The sequence below is a fragment of the Poromitra crassiceps genome (assembly GCF_964638095.1).
Source record: "Poromitra crassiceps genome assembly, chromosome: 8".
NCBI lineage: Eukaryota > Metazoa > Chordata > Actinopteri > Beryciformes > Melamphaidae > Poromitra > Poromitra crassiceps.
The window spans coordinates 51,553,850-51,574,051 of record NC_139629.1 but is presented as its reverse complement, the minus strand read 5'-3'; the positions used below and the strand labels follow the sequence as shown (position 1 = coordinate 51,574,051).

The window sequence follows — 20,202 nt, the reverse complement described above, 5'->3', positions numbered from 1 at the left end:
CATTTCAATATTGGACCAAATAAAACCTCGAAATGAAAACACCACCCTATGTGAAACATATATGTCCTCCTGGGCATATATATACCCCTTGTCGAGTTAACGTGATTTAGAGAAGTAACAGCGGAACGCGCTTCGGAACGCGCTTCTAATGGCATCTGCTATACTGTGATGTCCGTCCAATAACTTGGCCCTATTTCACATTTAGTTTTACAATAAAAACACATTTATGCAATGACTTGACATAATGTAGGGTATATTTATGTGCATCATCCTTCCTGCAGCAGGCGAGAGAAAATGATATCTTTCTGGACAAACTTTCACCAATCTAATAGGCTATATTTTTCTAGCTGATGCATAGAACATTATTTTCACTTTGATCTTGCTATAGTGTAGCGTATTTACATGCTTGCAGTATTGAAACTGCAGTTAGATTGGTTTGAGAAGCATAATAATATGGAATAATAGCCTATAATGCAGTCAGACAGACAGACTGGATGAAGGGAGGGGGGGGGCAGAGCGTTTGGCTTTCGTCTGGTTTTGCGGGATCACTGGAATTGGAGCTAAAAAGGCAAGCGTGCGATTCGTTTATTGCACTTATCCAATGAGCATGACGGTGCATAATTTTACGCCTAAAAGGCGTGGTTGTAATGCTTTGGGCTGCATCTAGCGCCAGCACGACGATATCAAGTGCGCCTTTCCACGCCCACTGCTTTGATCTGCGCCTGCCGCTCGGCCTAGAAACTGCGCCGATGCAACGATAGGGGCCATTATGTACAATAACCCCATAAAAATGCTTGGTTGTCGGAAAAACAATACTGAAATAACAAAACCTCCCTTCCATGACAATGCAACAGTTCCCCACACAAACAGTTTGACAAATGTGTTGTTGTGCAGGGAACTGCTTATCTGAGTTATCAGTGCATGGCATGTGTTAGTGCAGTCTCATAAAAAACATACTTTCTGCTTCTCCACAATACGGAGAGGATGTTGGGTTAGATATTGTACAGTCATTGGAGTCCACTCAGAACACGATTTACATCTGCTTAGTAGCTGGTGGAGCAGAACCTATTGCAGCAGAGCCAGCTGTAACAGGGACAGAACTAGTATCAACTAACATAAAACTAACTTTCTAACATAAAAGAAAATGTGATGTATTAAAGGAACATAACAGCATAACATGCTGTTTTAGACCAGAAATCTGGTCAAATTTATTCACTTCTCGTAACAAGAAGTGAATGAATTTGACCAGATTTCTGGAGCTTTTCTTGAACATTTGCATTGGTCTTACATTAAAAAATAAATAAAGATTATGATGAATGTGAAATATCTGTTTGGTAACAATGTTCATTTTGAAGTGTGCACTTTGTCATATACTACACAAAGGGTGGCAGCACAAACACAGGATCTGAGAGGCCTGCGAGCGCTGTGATGTGAATTGAAATCAGAGAGCAGATTGAAAACCAGGTGTTTTCTATTTCACCTTTTCCTGTGTTTATCTTCGCTGCGTTTTGCGCCAGTCGCTGTGGACATTTCATGCTAAAGACGCTGCTTCAAAGTCACAGATGAACCCAGAAGAAGCACATAACAAACTTTAGACAGACATGTCGATATTTCCTGATGAAATATTGCTCAACTATATCAGTACCCCCCACCCCCGAGCCTGTTATTGCTTTTCCCCCCAATGACATATAGATTCTCACATAACCTGCAGCAGTTATGGAAAAGGGCAAAAGACAGTCCATGTTGACATGTTATATTTTCCTCTAGACACCTTCTACACTCGTGTGTGTACCTTGGAGTATGGAGTCTCCAAGGTGGTACACATGACTCAACATGTCTACAAGTAGAGCTACAACAGCTCACAAGTCCTCATCTCTGTGTAAAGATAGCATTTTATTTTTGAGCAAAACAAAGAGTTGAGCAAACCCCCCCGGAATCCAAAGAGGATCGATGGCACCCTGTAACATCACACATTCATATTGAGAAATCTTTCTCCCGCCTGTAAAGAGCAAAACACACTGACGCATCATCTATTTAAAAACCTATTCGTCATAAAACGGAATCTTTAAGGCAACCTTTCTTACATCTGCAGCTATACCTCTCTCTCTCTCTCTCTCTCTCACTTCATCACGCAGACAAGGAGGCCGTGGGATGACAAGACGTGCACGGCAGCAGCCCCCATTTAGGGAATCAATGCTGTCTTTGTGCGCTGTGGGTACAAAATCATTTGACCAGATCTTGCACTCTTTATAACTGGCACACGGCCCACACAGGTTTGGTGCTTAAACAGTGTTGAACGCAGCCCTTAAAGCGCACAAGTGTTTTGCCTAGATAGGCTACTACTGTAACATTGCATCTGAAAGTGACAACTTAAAAAGAGAAAGCTACTTCTAACTGTAGCAAGGCGATAAGGAAATAAGATGGACCGAGCATGAGATGCATCTGGTTGTAACTTTGAAGACCTTGATAGGCTTGTGAATGAAACTATGTGGTGGGTTTGTTTGTTTTGCTCTCACTTCTGAGAATGTCCTGCAAAGCACTTCAAATAGAGATATGTGTGCTTTGTCATCGGTAGCCAGGAGTTGACCTTTATCCTTCAGCTCACTGACACACACACACACACACACACACAAACACACACACACACACACACACACACACACACACACACACACACACACACACACACACACAAACACACAAACACACACGCACACACACGCACACACATACACACACGCACCCACGCACACGATTTCCAATTCCTCAACAACAGTGTGTAGGCTACATAAGCAAATATGCTGCAATGTGTTGACCATACTTCAATGATCGTTATTTCATTTGAGAGAATAAGGCTCGCCTAATGCGTTAAGTAGGCGAGTAGTTTGTGTAATGCCAGGATCAGACTACACGATATTTTTGGTCGTTCACGATGTCACCATGTCAGACGAGACCATCATACTGCCATAAATTCGTGGCATGTCTTGGTCGGGAGACTGGCCACACTACAAGTGTATTCTCGCTTAACACCGACAGAGCATCGTATGCCCCCGTCATCACGTCGTCTGCTGTCATCAGCGAGTTCACAGGTCGTCGGGGAGGCGGACCTGTGAACGAAATCTCCCAGTATGCATTGAGGCCAATACATTGACAAGAAATAGCAACCAAATCAGCCTAAATAGGCTAAAGTGGTAGATAGAAATAATGTTTATGTTAGCACAACATGGAATTAGATAGAAATAATGTTTATGTTAGCACAACATGGAATTGTAGAACATTTCAATATTGGACAAAATAAAACATTGAAATCAAAACACAACCCTATGTGAAACATGTATGTAATCCAGGTGCTATATATATCCCTCGCAGAATTAACGTTATTTGGATGAGTGACACTGCACTGTGATGTCCGCTCCAGCCTCCAATACTTCATGTGCATGCCCACTATTTTCTTGCCAGCTGCTGCGAGAGAGAAGGAAGAGAAACGAGCATGCAGCCGACTCTGCTGAGCTCATGTTATTTGTAGTGAGCAATGCCCATTGCCCAGGCGCTTAAACGCAAATTAAAACACCCTGGCCTTTTTATCTCTTTTATTCTTTTGAGCGGAGCGGAGCGGGCGAAATCTGTATCGAGCGGGGAGGCGTTATTTCGAATCGCACATAGGTTACGCAAAAAACACCTGTGCCCGCCTACGCAGCAGTCAAGCGCCGGGATTGGCCAGGAGCAAGTCTTTTCTCTTCTTTTGACAGCTGGAATCTCCCACACCACAAATCGATTTCATCAACCAACTGAATTGCGGACATTGAAATTAATTATTAGTGTATTAACGCCAATGAAAACGTAACACAAGCTTTTAACACACAATCGATTTTTAAACATTTATTTCAAAACATATTGTAAAATTCAGGCCTTGTCAGCGAAGTGACATGTTGTTTAACCTGCAAATGAAAACTATAAGCGGGGAGCGGTCTCCCCAGGCATAGATCTATGTCCCCAGGACCTGATACCTGTCTTCCGGGGTGTCACACTAGGCGAAACCATGTCCAAAAGACTGACATGCCAGTCTTTTCGTCAGGGCGTCGTGAGGCGTCCTAGACGTCCCGACTGGTCCCGACGCTGGTCTTTGATTATGTCACACTACAAGAGGTGAAGACGGCCGATCGTCGTCCCCGACGGTCATATTCGGGCCCGACGCTGAAAATCTGTCGCGCACGACCAAATCGGTCTAATATCGGGCTGAATTCGTGTAGTCTGAACCAGGCATAAAGTGCACAGCATCATTCATGTTAGGCTATTTTAAAACGTAGCCTATTTAGAGGTGATCAAACGATTATCTCGCGATGCTTTACACAGGAATTTAGAAGTGACGGTTCAAAATTTGAACTTCATGATCGTGTATCATTAAAAACAAAAACAAAACAAAAAAGCGACAGTGTGTCAGGCAGCCATTCATGTTAATTCCAAACATGTAGCCTAAATAATCAGTTCATTGAGAAGGTGTCACAGTGTAACTGGGAACAACACAGTCAATTCCCTCTCGTGGAAATTATCATAAAGAACATGTGACAGTAGAGTAGCCTAGAACCTGATCTCAACAGTGTATTTAATTGTTTTGTCCTTATTGGCTATGCCCGTGGAATATCCCATATGACCATCAGGGGGGAAACCACCATTGATGATATCAATGTTGTCAAATCAAGCATGCATTGACTTGATGAGTGGGAAATACGTCACAGTGTGAATGTTTTAACAGCTAGAGTATTCTTATAAAAAGCACTTACCGTGTGTCGCTGATCATGCGTGCTGGTGTTCTGAATCTGAAGGAAAGTTGAGCGCAAAGTTTGTGCGCTGAGTCCGACTGGGAGGCTGGGAGCGCCCCGCTCCCCTTTTGGAGGGCGGGACAAACTTGTCAGTGGAAGTAAGTAAGTGTTCCCAAGTAATGTCGACGGTGGGGAATGATTTGTTTATCTGCATTATGATCACCCCCAAATACAGGAAGGAATTAGCAATGCACTTCACTGGAAAAGTGTGTCTGGCCAGGAGGACAGCCATGATGATGGTGTCCCCCTTCCAAAGAACTCGTGAGTCATTTCACTAAAGTGCTGCCTGCCAAAGAAGCATTCACCTTGCTGCAATGTGCTGTTTTTCAACACGTTTCTCGTAGGCTGTTTTTATTTCAGTTTCATTTCCAAGAAGGGGCTGTAACGTTAAATACTGTTGATCTCTTTCCACCTACAGTAACCTACTAGGCTGCCAAGAATCTCTTGATGTGTTTCCATAGTGAAGTCACATGATGCCTGCCTGCCCTGATCCCTGTGAATCAAACATCATCTGGATAGGCTAATTGTATTTCAGTTGGGCCAGTTTGGCTCTGACTGAGATTCTATCAAGCACATGATCTATCCATACAAAGTGTGTCTGTTTAGGACTTCAATCAGGTTTGTCTAACCTAATTTTAGCTTAATCTGTTGGAGGTTTCATATATATATATATATATATATATATATATATATATATATATATATATATATATATATATATATATATATATATATATATATATATATATATATAAAATACTCTTACCTCTGCAAAATTCCCTGTGATCCTTAGGGTCACTGGGCCACCAGTGAGAATAATGAAGAGAAAAGCTGCCTCAGTGCATGCATGGTTTGATCAGACAGGCAGAGGGGGCAGTGGGGGGGCAGTGGGGGGCAGTGGGGGGGTAGTGGGGGGCATCAGCCACTTTGTTTCAGTTGTCGCCCCCTTGACTAATCAATAACAGGGATGAGTCACTGGCCCCATTATGACTTCTCTCTTCTCATTCATATGAATATGCATGCAGCTGCAGAGAGGGGGGGGGGGGTGTGTGGAGACCCCAAATTCCAAATTCTCCTTCATTTCATCCTTAAATAGGTCTCTCTCGCTTCTGAAACTCAAATTCAAGTTTCAGCTCAGAAATGATTCTCCACTTTATAAACTGCTGTGTGGTGTAAGAGCCAAAAAGCACACGAGGCCCCATATGCACATAAGGTTCTCTCTGTCGTCGTTGATGATGACAGCGTCAGTTATCCTCTAAGCATGTCCACATCCACTGTTACGACCGTATAGAGTTGAGTGTGGTCTCACTGTGCCTGCCTGCCTGCCTGCCTGGCCGTCAGGCTGTCTTCTCTGTTACACACAAGCTAAATGGCCCTGGAGCTGGCTAAATCCCCAGGGAGGCTGTTGTCACTTTGCAGTGGAAGCGAACACCGCTGAGCAACACCCATAACCTGCTGACCCTCAGAATGGTAGGCATGTAGAAACACAGTGGAAGGAAATTCAATTTGACATCAGCCTCTCCTCCGCACAGGTTGTACACTTGATACAGATGACATAACACGCATTATCCATGATGGCCTCCTATACCACGTCTGTAACAACCAAACAGGAAAGGAAGTACCACTTGGAAAGTTATCCCTTGTGTCCTGCTTAACATGCTGCTTTCAGTCTGTCTGTAAAGAAATCAAAAGCTTCATAATCATCAGTGGTTTCAAATGGAATGGCCTGAACATTAACTCCAGTGTTAGAAGCCCTTTTTGCCTTATGGGTTAACAACCTTTGAGGCCCTGTTGACTCCTGAGAGACGTCACTGTGTTGTAAGCTGGGACCAAACGGCCCTTTCCTCCACAGTAGTTGAGTCATTGTGTTGTAAGCTGGGACCAAACGGCCCTTTCCTCCACAGTAGTTGAGTCATTGTGTTGTAAGCTGGGACCAAACGGCCCTTACCTCTGCCGGCTCTTCTGGGGCTTAGAGAACCTCGGCGCAGTAATGGCTCCCCGCGGAAGATAATGTCATCCGACACGCTCTGGTTTGGGAGAGGTAATTGCACCCCCACTCTGTTGTCATTTGTCATTCATGCATGTTTGAATGGTGACTTCTGTCCATACTAATTGACGCAACGCTTAATAATCCAGCTAATGGGCCCGGCTGGTTTGAGCTCTCCAACACTTCCCTTTTCCAGTGTTGGGCAAGTTACTTTCAAAATGTAATTATACTACATATTACTAGTTACTTTCATTTGAATGTAATAAGTGACTTTACAATATTACTGTCTGTGTAGAGTAACTTGTTACTTATTACACTACTTTTGCATTACTTTCACCAAAACAACAGCAGTAGCAGAATGACATCGCCGCCCCGTCGAGCCATCCCGGACAATCATTTCATCCGTCTTGAAGTCAGTGTAAACCATCCAAAATTCTAAATGTTCTCCTTTTCCTTTGTTATTGTCATCTATAGTGGTTATTTGCATAAAAACAAACAATTTGATTAGGAAATGATTCTATCTTTATTTAAATGTGCTTTCATTTAAAAAATGTAACTCAATTTGTAGCTTGTGTTAGGCTACTGGACAAAGTAACTGGTATAATATTACTGAAATCCTATTTGTAATAAGTTATATTACTGAGTTACTGCTCAAAGTAATATATTACATGTACTATGTTACTTATGTAATGAGTTACCCCCCAACACTGCCCCTTTCACACTGAGGACGTAGAGAAAAGCTGATTCCAAAATGTTTATTATTTGTTCTCTGAGCAAAGAGTGAAGTCATTCTTGCCTGAGTTGGTTTGGCCACATCAGAGCCTTATTCTGCAGGGTGGAACTGATGCCAGTGACAGTGACATCACTGAGTGCAGCAGGTGTTAATGTTATCTGTCCATTGTGTTACACATTGTCCTGATCTCCCCTCTTTGTTTAAACAGGTGGATAGATACTCCCACACTGTTATGAGCTGCTCTCTCTGCCTGGGTGAACCCAGCCTTCAACGTGACATCGCAGACTATGCCTGTAACGTAGGTTTGTCTTCGTGACTGATAGTATCTCACGTGGAGGCTGGGTTTACCCAGGCTAAAGCTCTCTAAGGTCACAAGAGGAGTTTGTAAGGTGGTGTATTATTGCCACATATCCTATGATCCTGTCATTATCTCTTTATTATTTTATTACTAATCCCACGGGGGACTAGTTTAAGTGTGTGGTGCAGAGAATGTGAGAATTATCCTCATACACCGATCTCCTTACACCACTTTACCTTTGGGATGTATCAGCAAGATGCCCAGCATAAAGTACAGGCAAAAGACATGTAGCATATACTATTATGATCAATGTGAATCTTGAAGATTAATTTCACACGTACCAGAGATTTTCATCCGCCATTTATTTTCCCATAGACATTTCATAAAATGCGTATAAAAATAGTTTTACTTGTTCAAACCAAACGGTTCAGATATATTTAGAAACAGGAGAGATCGCATAACATTTCACTCGGACCAAACGTTAAAAGAAATGCGGGTTTAAAGAAAATATTTTTCCGATGTTGTTTTTTTTAGTTTTGGTCTGAGTGAAATGTTCTATGGTCTCTCCTGATTCTAAATATAGCTGAACCGTTTGGTTTGACCAAGTAAAACTGTTTTTATAAGCATTTTACGAAATGTCTATGGGAAAATAAATTGCGGAAGAAAATCTCTGGTACAGTGTTGAAGCAGGAAGTGACGTTCACTTTGCCTCTCTATACCTTCCCAACATGAACATGGGTTTCTGGCAGACCCAAATGTGTTTTCTATCACTGAGTGCAGTAGGACTGCAGGTCAAGGATGAAGTGAAGAGAGGAAGTCTTTAATGCAGGCCAGTAAAGACAGGGCACTGTGACTCTGCAGGGGGCGCTACACCAGGGGAAATTAAGACTAAACGTAATGAAAGTGACTCCCCACCTGTGTCTTGTAAAGAGTTTCCAGGCTCCACTTAATGGCATGTCTACCGAGCGGTTCAATCTTTGAACCCACGGTGATGCAGCTCACTTGGGTTCAGCAACACAATTACAAAATGTCGATTTCTTTCTCTAATTTTATATTAAATATTTAACTCCTCAAATAGCTACAGGGATTTGGATAAAAACAGTGAAAGTGTTGGGAAGTACCGGTAATTAAATGAATCTAATGCCAAAAACGAGTCTAAAAGAGGCTATTATTGAGATTATGCCACTTAATTGTGAATTTCATCAATTCAAATGAGGAATAAATCTCCAGAGATTTCTGAATAGAGAACAGTTAGAATACATTAAACGCAGGGCACATGGAAGCATTTTACTAAGCTTATGCCTCTATTGTCCATGGTCACGAATGCAGAGAGCTGCAAATGCGAACCTACTCAACCCTATCCACCTCTAATGCCTGCACCATGGAAATGGCAAGGGAATTTAAAGCATGGAGTTAAGATTGTGCAAGGGGATTTATAATAGAGAGCCAAAGTGGACGTCACTTCCTGCTTCAGCACTGTACCAGAGATTTTCATCCGCCATTTATTTTCCCATAGACATTTTGTAAAATGCTTATAGAAATAGTTTTACTTGGTCAAACCAAACGGTTCAGCTATATTTAGAATCGGGAGAGACCATAGAACATGTCACTCGGACTAAAACCTAAAAAAACAACATACATTTTATTTTTATTTTTATCCGCATTTTCTTTACGTTTTGGTCTGAGTGAAATGTTATGTGGTCTCTCCTGTTTCTAAATATATCTGAACCATTTGATTTGAACAAGTAAAACAATTTTGTATAAGCATTTTACGAAATGTCTATGGGAAAATAAACGGCGGATGAAAATCTCTGGTACAGTGCTGAAGCAGGAAATGACGTTCACTTTGGCTCTCTATAACACAGTTCTGCATAAACCTGCATTTTCTCCCTGTTTGACTATCTAGGCCTAGGGCAAGTTAAACTGCCAGTTACAAAAGGTCATTAAAATGAGTTTATATTTAAGGAAAGTTTTTTTTTATTGATGATAATTTGTAATGACGCAAACAAGAAGTAAGCATAATATATAGCTATCACTGCATCGTGGTAATCCTTTCAGTCCTAACAGTCCTGTCTTATTTGACTTTTCTTGGAACACACCAGATAAGCTCCCCGAGGCAAAATGACTGATTTGACTGGATTGTAACACCTTTTATTAAGCCTACCTACAGCAGTTTTTACTGCGCCTCACGCCTAGGGGACCTTAAAGCTGTGTACTGCCCCAAACTATTTGAAGCGGTGACCCTTCCAAAGCCTATTACATTTCTGGTGAATGCTGAGGCACGACCTGAGGAAATTGCTTTTAAGCAAGCACTATCTGCAGCCACTTGTTTTGGACGTACCTGACCAAGCATGAGGTCCAAGAAAGGTTCTGTTCTTCACACCAGGAAGGATGCGAGTGCTGATGCATGCCAGATGAGGAGGCAGCATACAGAAGTGCACGGCAGCTATTACACTATTGGAAGAGTGTGCAGTGTGCACTGTACACATGTTGGGGCACAGCCTAATGGGCAGCCATTTTGTGAGTCATGCTAGGTGAAATGTTCTGATACTTTCAGGTGTGATAGCCTACATTTTTGCTGCATCCAACATGAAGGTGGGTGGCCTGAAGTGAGCTTGTGCCATTTTTTTGCAAAATCTGCTCTGCATATTTCTCTGCACATTGCAATGTGTGATTGAAGCCCTCTTAGAAACCAGTCTAAACAAACAATGGCACAAGGTCAAGCAATTGAAAGTGGGGGGAATAAGTTTCCAACCTTTTCCAATTGGAGAACTTCCTCTTCCTTGGCTGTAGTTCATGGCTGCTGAGCTCTGAACATTGTCAGACTTGGACTGAGGAAATCACAGAAAGATCTCTCCAAAGCACAGAAATGACTGTGTTACTGACGAGCACTTTGCCTTTTGAATGAGTTCAGTCTGGTCCTGCACTCTTTTATAATGTCTAGACTGGAGGGTCAGCCCGTGTGGGAGCTGCTAAAAGAGACAGAGCGTGACATTCAGGTAGTGTTTTCCTATTGCTCAGACATGACATCATTCATTCTGGACAGCGTTTTGACGTAAACTGCCCATGATGTACGAGTGAGGGTGAATCTGATGTTAGGACTGAAGCCCACACAAAGCTGCCATGTCAAAACAAGTGACAGTTACACAGTGCAGTGAAGTGTCATGGCTGCACTGAACTGAGGCAAGAGGCAACACAAATGGGAACAACAGTTCTAGTGTGAAAGATCATATATATTTCATATTCATATTTTCATGTAGCATTGTACCCGGGTTAAATAGGCACAAAGCAATACAATTGTGCCTTTTCCTTGGTCAGAAATGATGGTGGTGTCAAGGTGGTTTCCAGGACTTTCCAGGTAGTTCCAGGACTTTACAAGCTGCCCCTGACCTCTCCTCCCAGATCATAACCCGCCACCACCATGCACATTTTCAGCCCAATCCGACCTGGGGGTGTGGGCGTGCATAAAGAATACACACAGAGACAGACACGCACACAGCAGATCTGATTGAATGAATTGGTGTTGATTGATGCATCGGGGCTGGACACCTGGAGGCCTAACCTGACGCTGTTTGTTGATCATGATCTGATCACGCCCAAATCCAGCTGCCTGCAGGTTCATTAAGCTCAGTCGGTCGACCTATCAGCCTGTATGAGGGATCAGCCCAGCAGCATTTTGGTAAACAAACTGCGTCACTGGGTGGCAACGGAAATGGAACCCTATGGAGCCCAAGTGGCGCGAGGCTTGCGTGTCTGACTCTAGCCGGCTAACTCTGTTTACATTTTAAAAACTGCGACAGTTCACACAACTTTAACACAACATTATACATCAAGTGTCCTTGGGAAAGATACTGAACCCCAAAATGCTCCCGATGGCTGCAGCAGCTTGCCGCCTTCTGTGTGTGTGAATGGGTGAATGTAGGCACATTGTAAAGCGCTCTATAAATGCAGTCCATTTACCATCTTGGGCTTTTGGGAAACACTGAACAACATTTTTCACCAATATCTGACATTAGGCCTATAGACCAGAATAATAATAATCGATTAATCGAGAAAATAATCAACAGATTAACCAATAATGAAAATAATCGTTAGTTGCAACCCTAGTAGTTATGTTTAAATGTACCCAGGTCAATCCTCTGTCCTTGTTTGTTTTAGCTTGTGCACCCTAGTGTGTGTGTGTGTGTGTGTGTGTGTGTGTGTGTGTATGTGTGTGTGTGTGTGTGCGTGTGTGTGTGTGTGTGTGTGTGTGTGAGAGAGAGAGAGAAAGAGAGAGAGAGAGAGAGAGAGAGAGAGAGAGAGAGAGAGAGAGAGAGAGAGCAATGTAAACCGGAGTCAAATGTGTAGCCTACATACTTGGCCAATAAAGCTGATTCTGGTTCTGATCTGGAGCACAGCACCACTTGGTTCTGATCTGGAGCACAGCACCACTTGGTTCTGATCTGGAGCACAGCACTACTTGGTTCTGATCTGGAGCACAGCACTACTTGGTTCTGATCTGGAGCACAGCACCACTTGGTTCTGATCTGGAGCACAGCACCACTTGGTTCTGATCTGGAGCACAGCACTACTTGGTTCTGATCTGGAGCACAGCACCACTTGCAGTGAATGATGGGATTTCATTGCTAATGCCCTCTGACTAATACAACATGTCACCTCTGGCACAGGTGTAACTGTTAATCAAGCTGTGTATCTCTCTGTGTCCAGCAAACCAGATGTGCAAAATCCAGAACAAGCATTGCTGTAATAACATCAAAGAGTATTAGAGGATGCATCAGTAATAAAGCAGCCAATTGAACTCAGAATGTATAATTACGGTAAACGTGGGTTTAACTCACGACCACTCACCAGGAAACTAAAGTCCTCTAAAATGTCATATAAAAGCCAAAAGCTGTTTTTCATTTTGAAAGGAAACCCTCCGCTTCCACAGAATAGGTTCACTTCAGAAGGACAGAGAGAGAAGACATCCTCACAGTCACTCACAGTCACATCCTCACAGTCACTCACACTCACATCGTCACAGTCACTCACAGTCACATCCTCACAGTCACATCCTCACAGTGGCTCTCAGAAGGTTTCACGCCATTCTGATTGACCATTTCAAAATAAAAGCCCTCTAAAATCTATAAAATTGAGTATGTGGGCTCTGTCCACTGTTTCAAGTTCTATGTTCGGCCACAGCTATGCCATTTATGTGCGGTCGGGCTGAAACCTTCAGGGTGTGTAAAGGGCACCCGTGCGGGTGACCTGACGGAGCCGGATTTTTTAATTAGGTGATTGCCCTAATTAGCTAATGATGTGATGTCATCAGTGATGATGTCATCAGTGACTGTCATCTGTGATGATGGGCGAGGGCGCAACGTGCAGTGGTCATCGGTGATGTCATAAGTGCAAGTGAACCCACACAGCGATTGAGCTGCAGGGCGGGCGATGTGTATTGAAGCTGCAGGGCCAGCTCAGCGAGCTGCAGAGCAGGCGACAGCTTGCCCGCTGTGCGGGCGAGCCTATAGGCAATGAGCACGCGTAGCGTGCAAGATGCCTAGTGTCATATAAAAGCCAAAAGCTGTTTGTTTCTCCCTAATTTCAGATTCATTTTCAAAGGAAACCCTCTGCTTCCACAAAATAATTTCACTTCAGAATGACAGAGGACATCCTCACAGTGGCTCTCAGAAAGTTTCATGTCATTCTGATTCGGCATTTCAAAAATAAAAACCCTCTAAAATGTCAAAGCCAAAAGCTGTTCATTTTTACTGGCACTTTTAATAATGCCAGAAAATGATATCACACACACCAGATGAAATGTAGGGTATGACTTGTTTGCTCGTGTTGATGGTGCCATTACTTCACAGGTCAAGACACAGCCAAACATGTTGCCATGTCGCTCATTTGCAGCCATACTGCTGGTAACCTGTGTATTACGATAAGCATCAGTATTTATTAAAGGATGCTGGTAAAACTTAAATTTTTTTGCCCAGTGCCTCCTAACAGCATGTGTATGTTATTGCAAGGAGGAGTGGAGATGACAACCTGTCATAAAATGAACCTATTTCCAGTACACTACTGTCATCCACATCTGGGAAAGAATGATGTACAGATGGCTGTCAGTGACACCTAGGGGTGAAAACCGGTGCACTGCATATTCTTGGCTGTATAGCCAGCCACGCTCTAAAGATGCTGCACCATACAGTATGATTGGCAGCAAATTGTTCACAATGGCCGATCTTGTGTAGCTATTGAAAGCAATTTTAGGACTTAATATAGAACAATGAATGATTCAGTATCCCTATTTTCTGACTGTCGACTCGTGTGTCAGACAACTGCAAAATGCTCCACACACAATATTCTGCCTGTCACCTGTTTGACATGCAGAGATGTCTTATTTACCAAAGCAGGGCTGTGTTTGAATTGCTTTCAGTTACTTCCTCATTCTTTTCTCTTCTCATTAACAGCCGGAGTCCGACGACAGCTAGATCTGTCTTGTTCCCACCAGCGATGAGAGTCGATGATTAGTTGCATAAATCGTGAAGAGGCGTTGCAGCTACATTGTCCATTGCACCATGTGTGTCAATTCAGGAGGACACCATCTCACCTGACCGACCGTAGGCATGTGTGCAGAGAGACCCAAGGTGCTGCTCAAGCACCCTTTTGGCCTCTGCCTAAATAAGTGCCCTGTTTGCAAGACACGACCGTGGCCGACATGACCATCTTTCAGAGGCTGCAGCGGGCTCATTTCTAAAGTGAAGATCCTGGTATCATGTGAAACTAGAAGACCTAAGGCATACATGGGCAAAATACGGCCCGCGGGCCGGATGCGGCCCGCGGGCGCCACCTGTGTGGCCCGCGATGGAATTGCAATTTTTTTAAAATTTTTTTACACAGTGCACCTGAACGCAACATGCAAGATACCCGCTGAATAAGTGTCCAAATGTTCATGTCATTCTGGCCAATACTCCACTTCTGTTATAGCATTTCAGTCTGGATATATCTTTCAATAATCTTTATGACTAAAAGGCTACATTGAATTAGAAATTTAAATAATTAACTCATTGGTTTTTGGATTTATTTAGCTTCAAGACTGCATTTTTGTTTGTGTGACCCTCAACACAGGCTTTGATCATCCTGGGCCACTTACTGATACTTATGCTTAAATTAACCCACATATTCTGATTTATTTCAAGAAAAACATTTTGGCTAGTGGAAATTCTAATTGGCTGGTAACTTTAAAATCTAGCAGCCATATTGGCAGGTGGTCAAAAAAGTTAATTTCAAGCCCTGAGAGCAGGTGGTGACATAGGAGTGAGTGAGAAAAGGATGAAATATTGGTGGTTAAGACTGAATAATGACATCACAACTGTTAATTTAAAATGAGTTATTCCTCTAAACCTGGCTTCAAATGCACCAAATTTTTTGCGCTGGCGCCGTTCGGCCCTCAGCAAAATCTGGTAGCGAGGACATTTTTTGTGGCCCTCTCTATCATCAAAGTTACCCATCCATGGGTTACGGCATGACAATATTTGTTCGGCCCCCGGCAACAATCTGGGTTTCTCATGTGGCCCCCCATGAAAAATAATTGCCCACCCCTGACCTAAGGGCATCCATTGATACCAATCATGGATGTAAATGGCCTGCATTTATATATCGCTTTTATCCAAAGCACTTTAAATGTGCCTACATTCACCCATTCACACACCGAGGGCAGCCAGCTGCCACGCAGGGTGCTGGCAATGCCATCGGGAGCAAATTGGGGTTCAGTGTCTTGCTTGCCCAAGGACACTTCGACATGCGGACTGAAAGAGCCGGGGATCGAACCACCGACTTTCTGATTAGTGGATGACCTCTGCTCTACCTCCTGAGCCACAGCCACCCCTGGATGTGTGTGTGCCCTCCTGGGGAGGTCCGCCTCCCACTTTGACAACCTCTGTTCCAAGCCAATACAATACACTCTAAACTTTCAACATTAGATGTCTAATCAAAACACAAGGTTTATTAGAGATTTATGATGACAAAAACTTGACTTCAGTTTCCTAGCTATGTGGTACACCCCTGCCCCCCTAAAAAGGCTGGTATGAAGGGGTGGAGTGGAAGAGGTTTTAAGGCATGTTCTACGTCCAATAATATTCCTATATGGACTTATTATAGTTGGTACTCAATGTTAAGTTTATGGTATTTATTTGATCAGATATGATATATTATAATAATATTATAATATGTCCATATGGACATAATGTGTCAGTGGCTTTATTGTACTTTTCTGTTTTTTGTATCACCTAATATTCAGATATTGTTGCTATAATGTTATTATATGGAGTCAGTTTGTGTCTGTTGTGCTCGACGATTTCCATTTCCACTTTGCAATTTTCAAATTTTTCATCAAGAGCAATTTTTTTTTAATCCACAACATTCAGACATGTTAATCCCCCAAAAGAAAACATTTCCCCCCACCTCAGGCATAAAATACTTATTATTATACTATAGCCTATAGTAGGCTACTTACTTTGGTCTTTAATATTTCCGAATGTTTCCATGTCCAGAACCCAATAGACCACAGACTCCCACCTGAGATGCTAACTTGTTTTATCATAAACAATTGTGGGAGGGTGCTGTTTTTTCTATTCTATTCTATTCTATTCTATTCTATTCTATTCTGTTCTGTTCTATTCTATTCTATTCTGTTCTGTTCTGTTCTGTTCTATTCTATTCTATTCTATTCTATTCTATTCTATTCTGTTCTGTTCTATTCTATTCTATTCTATTCTGTTCTGTTCTATTCTATTCTATTCTATTCTGCTCTGTTCTATTCTATTCTGTTCTATTCTATTCTATTCTATTCTATTCTATTCTATTCTGTTCTGTTCTATTCTATTCTATTCTATTCTGTTCTGTTCTATTCTATTCTATTCTATTCTGCTCTGTTCTATTCTATTCTATTCTATTCTGTTCTGTTCTATTCTATTCTATTCTATTCTGCTCTGTTCTATTCTATTCTGTTCTGTTCTATTCTATTCTATTCTATTCTATTCTATTCTGTTCTGTTCTATTCTATTCTATTCTATTCTGCTCTGTTCTATTCTATTCTGTTCTGTTCTATTCTATTCTATTCTATTCTATTCTATTCTATTCTATTCTATTCTATTCTGACGGGGCTTCTTTAAGAAAGCGCGTCACGCCCCCTTCTTGCCCACCCTCTCAAGTGACGTACCGTACCCAGCATGCACGCGCGCGCCATGCACACTCCAATGATTGCTAATGGCGGGTATTTCTATGAAACATGCGGATTTCAGGCTATCGTTTGCTAACTGGATTAATATTACACTGAACAATTGAAATTGACAGACTTTGTGAGTTTCGGAGCAGTCGAAGATATCCAAAAGCGAAGGAGTCGTTTTGAAGAGCAGGCAGGCGACATTGGCTGCTCTCCGTCAGTGTCACAAGTGAAACTATAAGTAGGAATACAGCAGCGTGTGTTTGAATAGAGACATAACGTTAGCTAGCCGCACAGTAGCATGTTAGCCCAGTGATGTAAACACAGTACTGCTCTACCTCAGAGACATAGCTCTAGGCTACTGAACAGCTAGCTGATGGGACGGAAGCGATTAAGAGCACAGAAACTTGGCACAGCGTTGCAAAGCTAATAGGAAGTTGGCATTTGGTTTCTCCATTCATACATCTCTACCGGTTACAGTCTCATGAAGCGGAAATGGTTTCTCAGAGATTATCAGTGTTAGTAGGGCTGTTATTAATAATAGCCGTTATTCATGTAACACGTGCCTCCAAACTAAATATCCCCAAAGTGTTGCTACCTCTTGCCAGAAGTACCAGAATAAACTTCACATTGGAAGCTACTGAAGGTTGCTACAGATGGTAAGTAGAAAGTCACAGGAGGTGAGTCTGACTGTCTGTCTGTAACGTTACTAACAGGAAAGTGTGTGAGGGTCCCGTCCAGCCCCCCTGGCAGGCTCGTGTTTCAGGGCATGTCAGGCCACACACACACGGCTAGGAAGTCAGTTCAGGGCAGCTCACTTTTGCCGTCACGAAATAGAAATAGCTCTGGTGAATTTGAACAAGCTGAAAGATGGGTTGCTTCTCTTACTAAAGGTAGAAGGGAGACACGCACATCCCAGCCTAGTAGGGCAGGTGCACAACTTACAGTGATAAGTGCAGAGAAAGTTGTAAAAGGTTCGCACACTGCAAAGGGCTCCAGTTCAGTTTTTTTTTATTGCAACACCACCAGTGGGTAACGTTTCGGGCTTCTCTTACTTACATGTTAGCTGTTCTTGTGAATGCGTTCACCTGTTCGTCCAGTTTGAAATGTAAAGATGTGACTCCACCCCTCAAAGCATCAAAATGTGCACATTCTGCAGGATATTCATTCCATGTAAGTGGCCTAAATGGTAAATAGCCTGCATTTATATAGTGCTTTTATCCAAAGCGCTTTACAGTCAGTAGGTACATTGACCCATTCACACACCGATGGCGGCAGGCTACCACGCAGGGTGCCGGCACACCCACCAGGAGCAATTTGGGGTTCAGTGTCTTGCCCAAGGACACTTCGACATGCAGACTGGAGGAGCCGGGAATCGAACCACCGACCTCTTTCATCCAAAGTGATTAGTGACGACCCGCTCTACCTCCTGAGCTGCAGCTGCCCCGTGTGCGCCCCACGTGCAATCCATCTTTCAATCCTTAGTGATGAGCTTGTTATGGAGGCAAGAGAAGAACCAAGCTACTCTCAAATCTGATTCATGGCTGATTTTGTTGTGGTAACTTCTTCCAGGTCCTCCAACAGACCAGAGGTAGCGAGCGTCCAGACTGTCAATGCAGACAGCAGCAGAGGCTGCTCCCAGAGAGCTGTTCTCCAGGCTCTGTCCACCCAGCCGTCCAGACTGACCAGCATCATCCTGGCTGAAGATGTTGGTAAGAACACTCAACCTAGATACTGTAAGGGGATAGTACTGTAGGTCATAATTGCAGGAGCAGATAATAGGATATTGATTGACAGATTTAAACGTTTGCAGCAAATGTCCACTGCTAACAATTCATATTATTTGGGTATTCAGATGGGCGGAATATGTACAGAAATGTGTCTAGACATGCAAATGTGCATTGTAAGCTATTTACACTATCACATTTCAGAATGGAGCTAATGTATACAGAAATGTGTTCTAGAAGGCAGCAAGGCGACACCTCACATTTCTGTATACATTACCTTCATTTGGAAATGTGATAGTGGTGCAGATGTGCTCAGTTCCCCATATAGAGTAGCAAGCGAGAGGATAGCATTATGTATCATTGTGTTGTGCAACACATGGTTCTTTTGAACCACTTTTGTCTTATGAAATACTGTATGTCATCTGTTGCCTGTGGCTTTGTTGGCTTGCAGTTGTTGTGAGTAGTTGCCTTAGTAATTGAGAAAATCACACAATATTGGCCCCTCCAACATGCCTCTCGAAGGTCTTCCTCAAACGAGACAACGCTGCCTGTTGAGATGGATGTCAGTGGCTTTAAATGTAGCCTAGTTATTCCCCAGCTGTTTTGGGTTGAACAAAACATCAAGTCATGTAATCCATCAGTTGCGATGGCCAGACCTCCTGGCGTGAAGCGGCTTACTGAGCACGTCAGCAGACGAGGCACTGGACAGCAAACATCTGACACAATGTGAAAAGCATTTCCCCAAGAGCTGAGGATGGTGTTGATCTACTCATCTCTGTTGCCATGACTATACAGTCATATTATCATTATTATGATTATTAATTATTCTATAATGATGTCACAATATAAGTAGAGATGCACCGATCGATCGGCAAGTGACCGGAAATGGCCGATTTTCAGCTGATCGGCCGTGACCGGTGACCTGCGCCGGTCAGTCTACATAGCCGATTCTGTGTGCCGGTTGGCTCCCCCCCTTTTTCACGTGATGTGCGCGCACAACCAAAGCACCGAGACAGGCAGCCACCACACCACACACACGCCAGCAGTGTTGGGCAAGTTACTTTCAAAATGTAATATACTACATATTACTAGTTACTTTAATTTGAAAGTAATAAGTTACTTTACAATATTACTGTATGTGTAGAGTAACTCATTACTTATTACACTACTTTTGCATTACTTTCACCAAAATAACTGCAGTAGCAGAATGACATCGGCGCCCCGGAACCATCCCGAAAAAGAATGTAAACCATCTTGAAGTCAGTGTAAACCGTCCAAAATTCAAAATCTTATTCTTTTCGCTTGTTATTGTCATCTATAGTGGTTATTTGCATAAAAACACAGAGTTTGATTAGGAAATTATTTAAATATGTGCTTTGATTAAAAAATAGTAACTCAATTTGTAACTTGAGTTACTTGACAAAGTAACTGGTAT

General features: G+C 42.7%; 2 protein-coding genes across 2 annotated transcripts in view; one reads left to right on the top strand and one right to left on the bottom strand.

Moving 5' to 3' along the window:
• LOC310781430 (fibulin-2-like) overlaps positions 1 to 4,816 on the bottom strand; it is a 58,857-nt gene extending 54,041 nt beyond the window's left edge. The window contains exon 1 of the mRNA XM_083642059.1: positions 4,782 to 4,816. The gene's annotated coding sequence lies outside the window, so the exon portion shown is untranslated. The remainder of the gene's footprint in view (positions 1 to 4,781) is intronic.
• Positions 4,817 to 5,008: 192 nt separating this feature from the next.
• nup210 (nucleoporin 210) overlaps positions 5,009 to 20,202 on the top strand; it is a gene marked incomplete at its 5' end in the record, with an annotated part of 59,851 nt that continues 44,657 nt past the window's right edge. The window contains 3 exons of the mRNA XM_083641295.1: positions 5,009 to 5,081; positions 12,546 to 12,597; positions 18,613 to 18,752. Of these exons, the coding sequence (XP_083497421.1) occupies positions 5,009 to 5,081; positions 12,546 to 12,597; positions 18,613 to 18,752 (265 nt within the window). The remainder of the gene's footprint in view (positions 5,082 to 12,545; positions 12,598 to 18,612; positions 18,753 to 20,202) is intronic.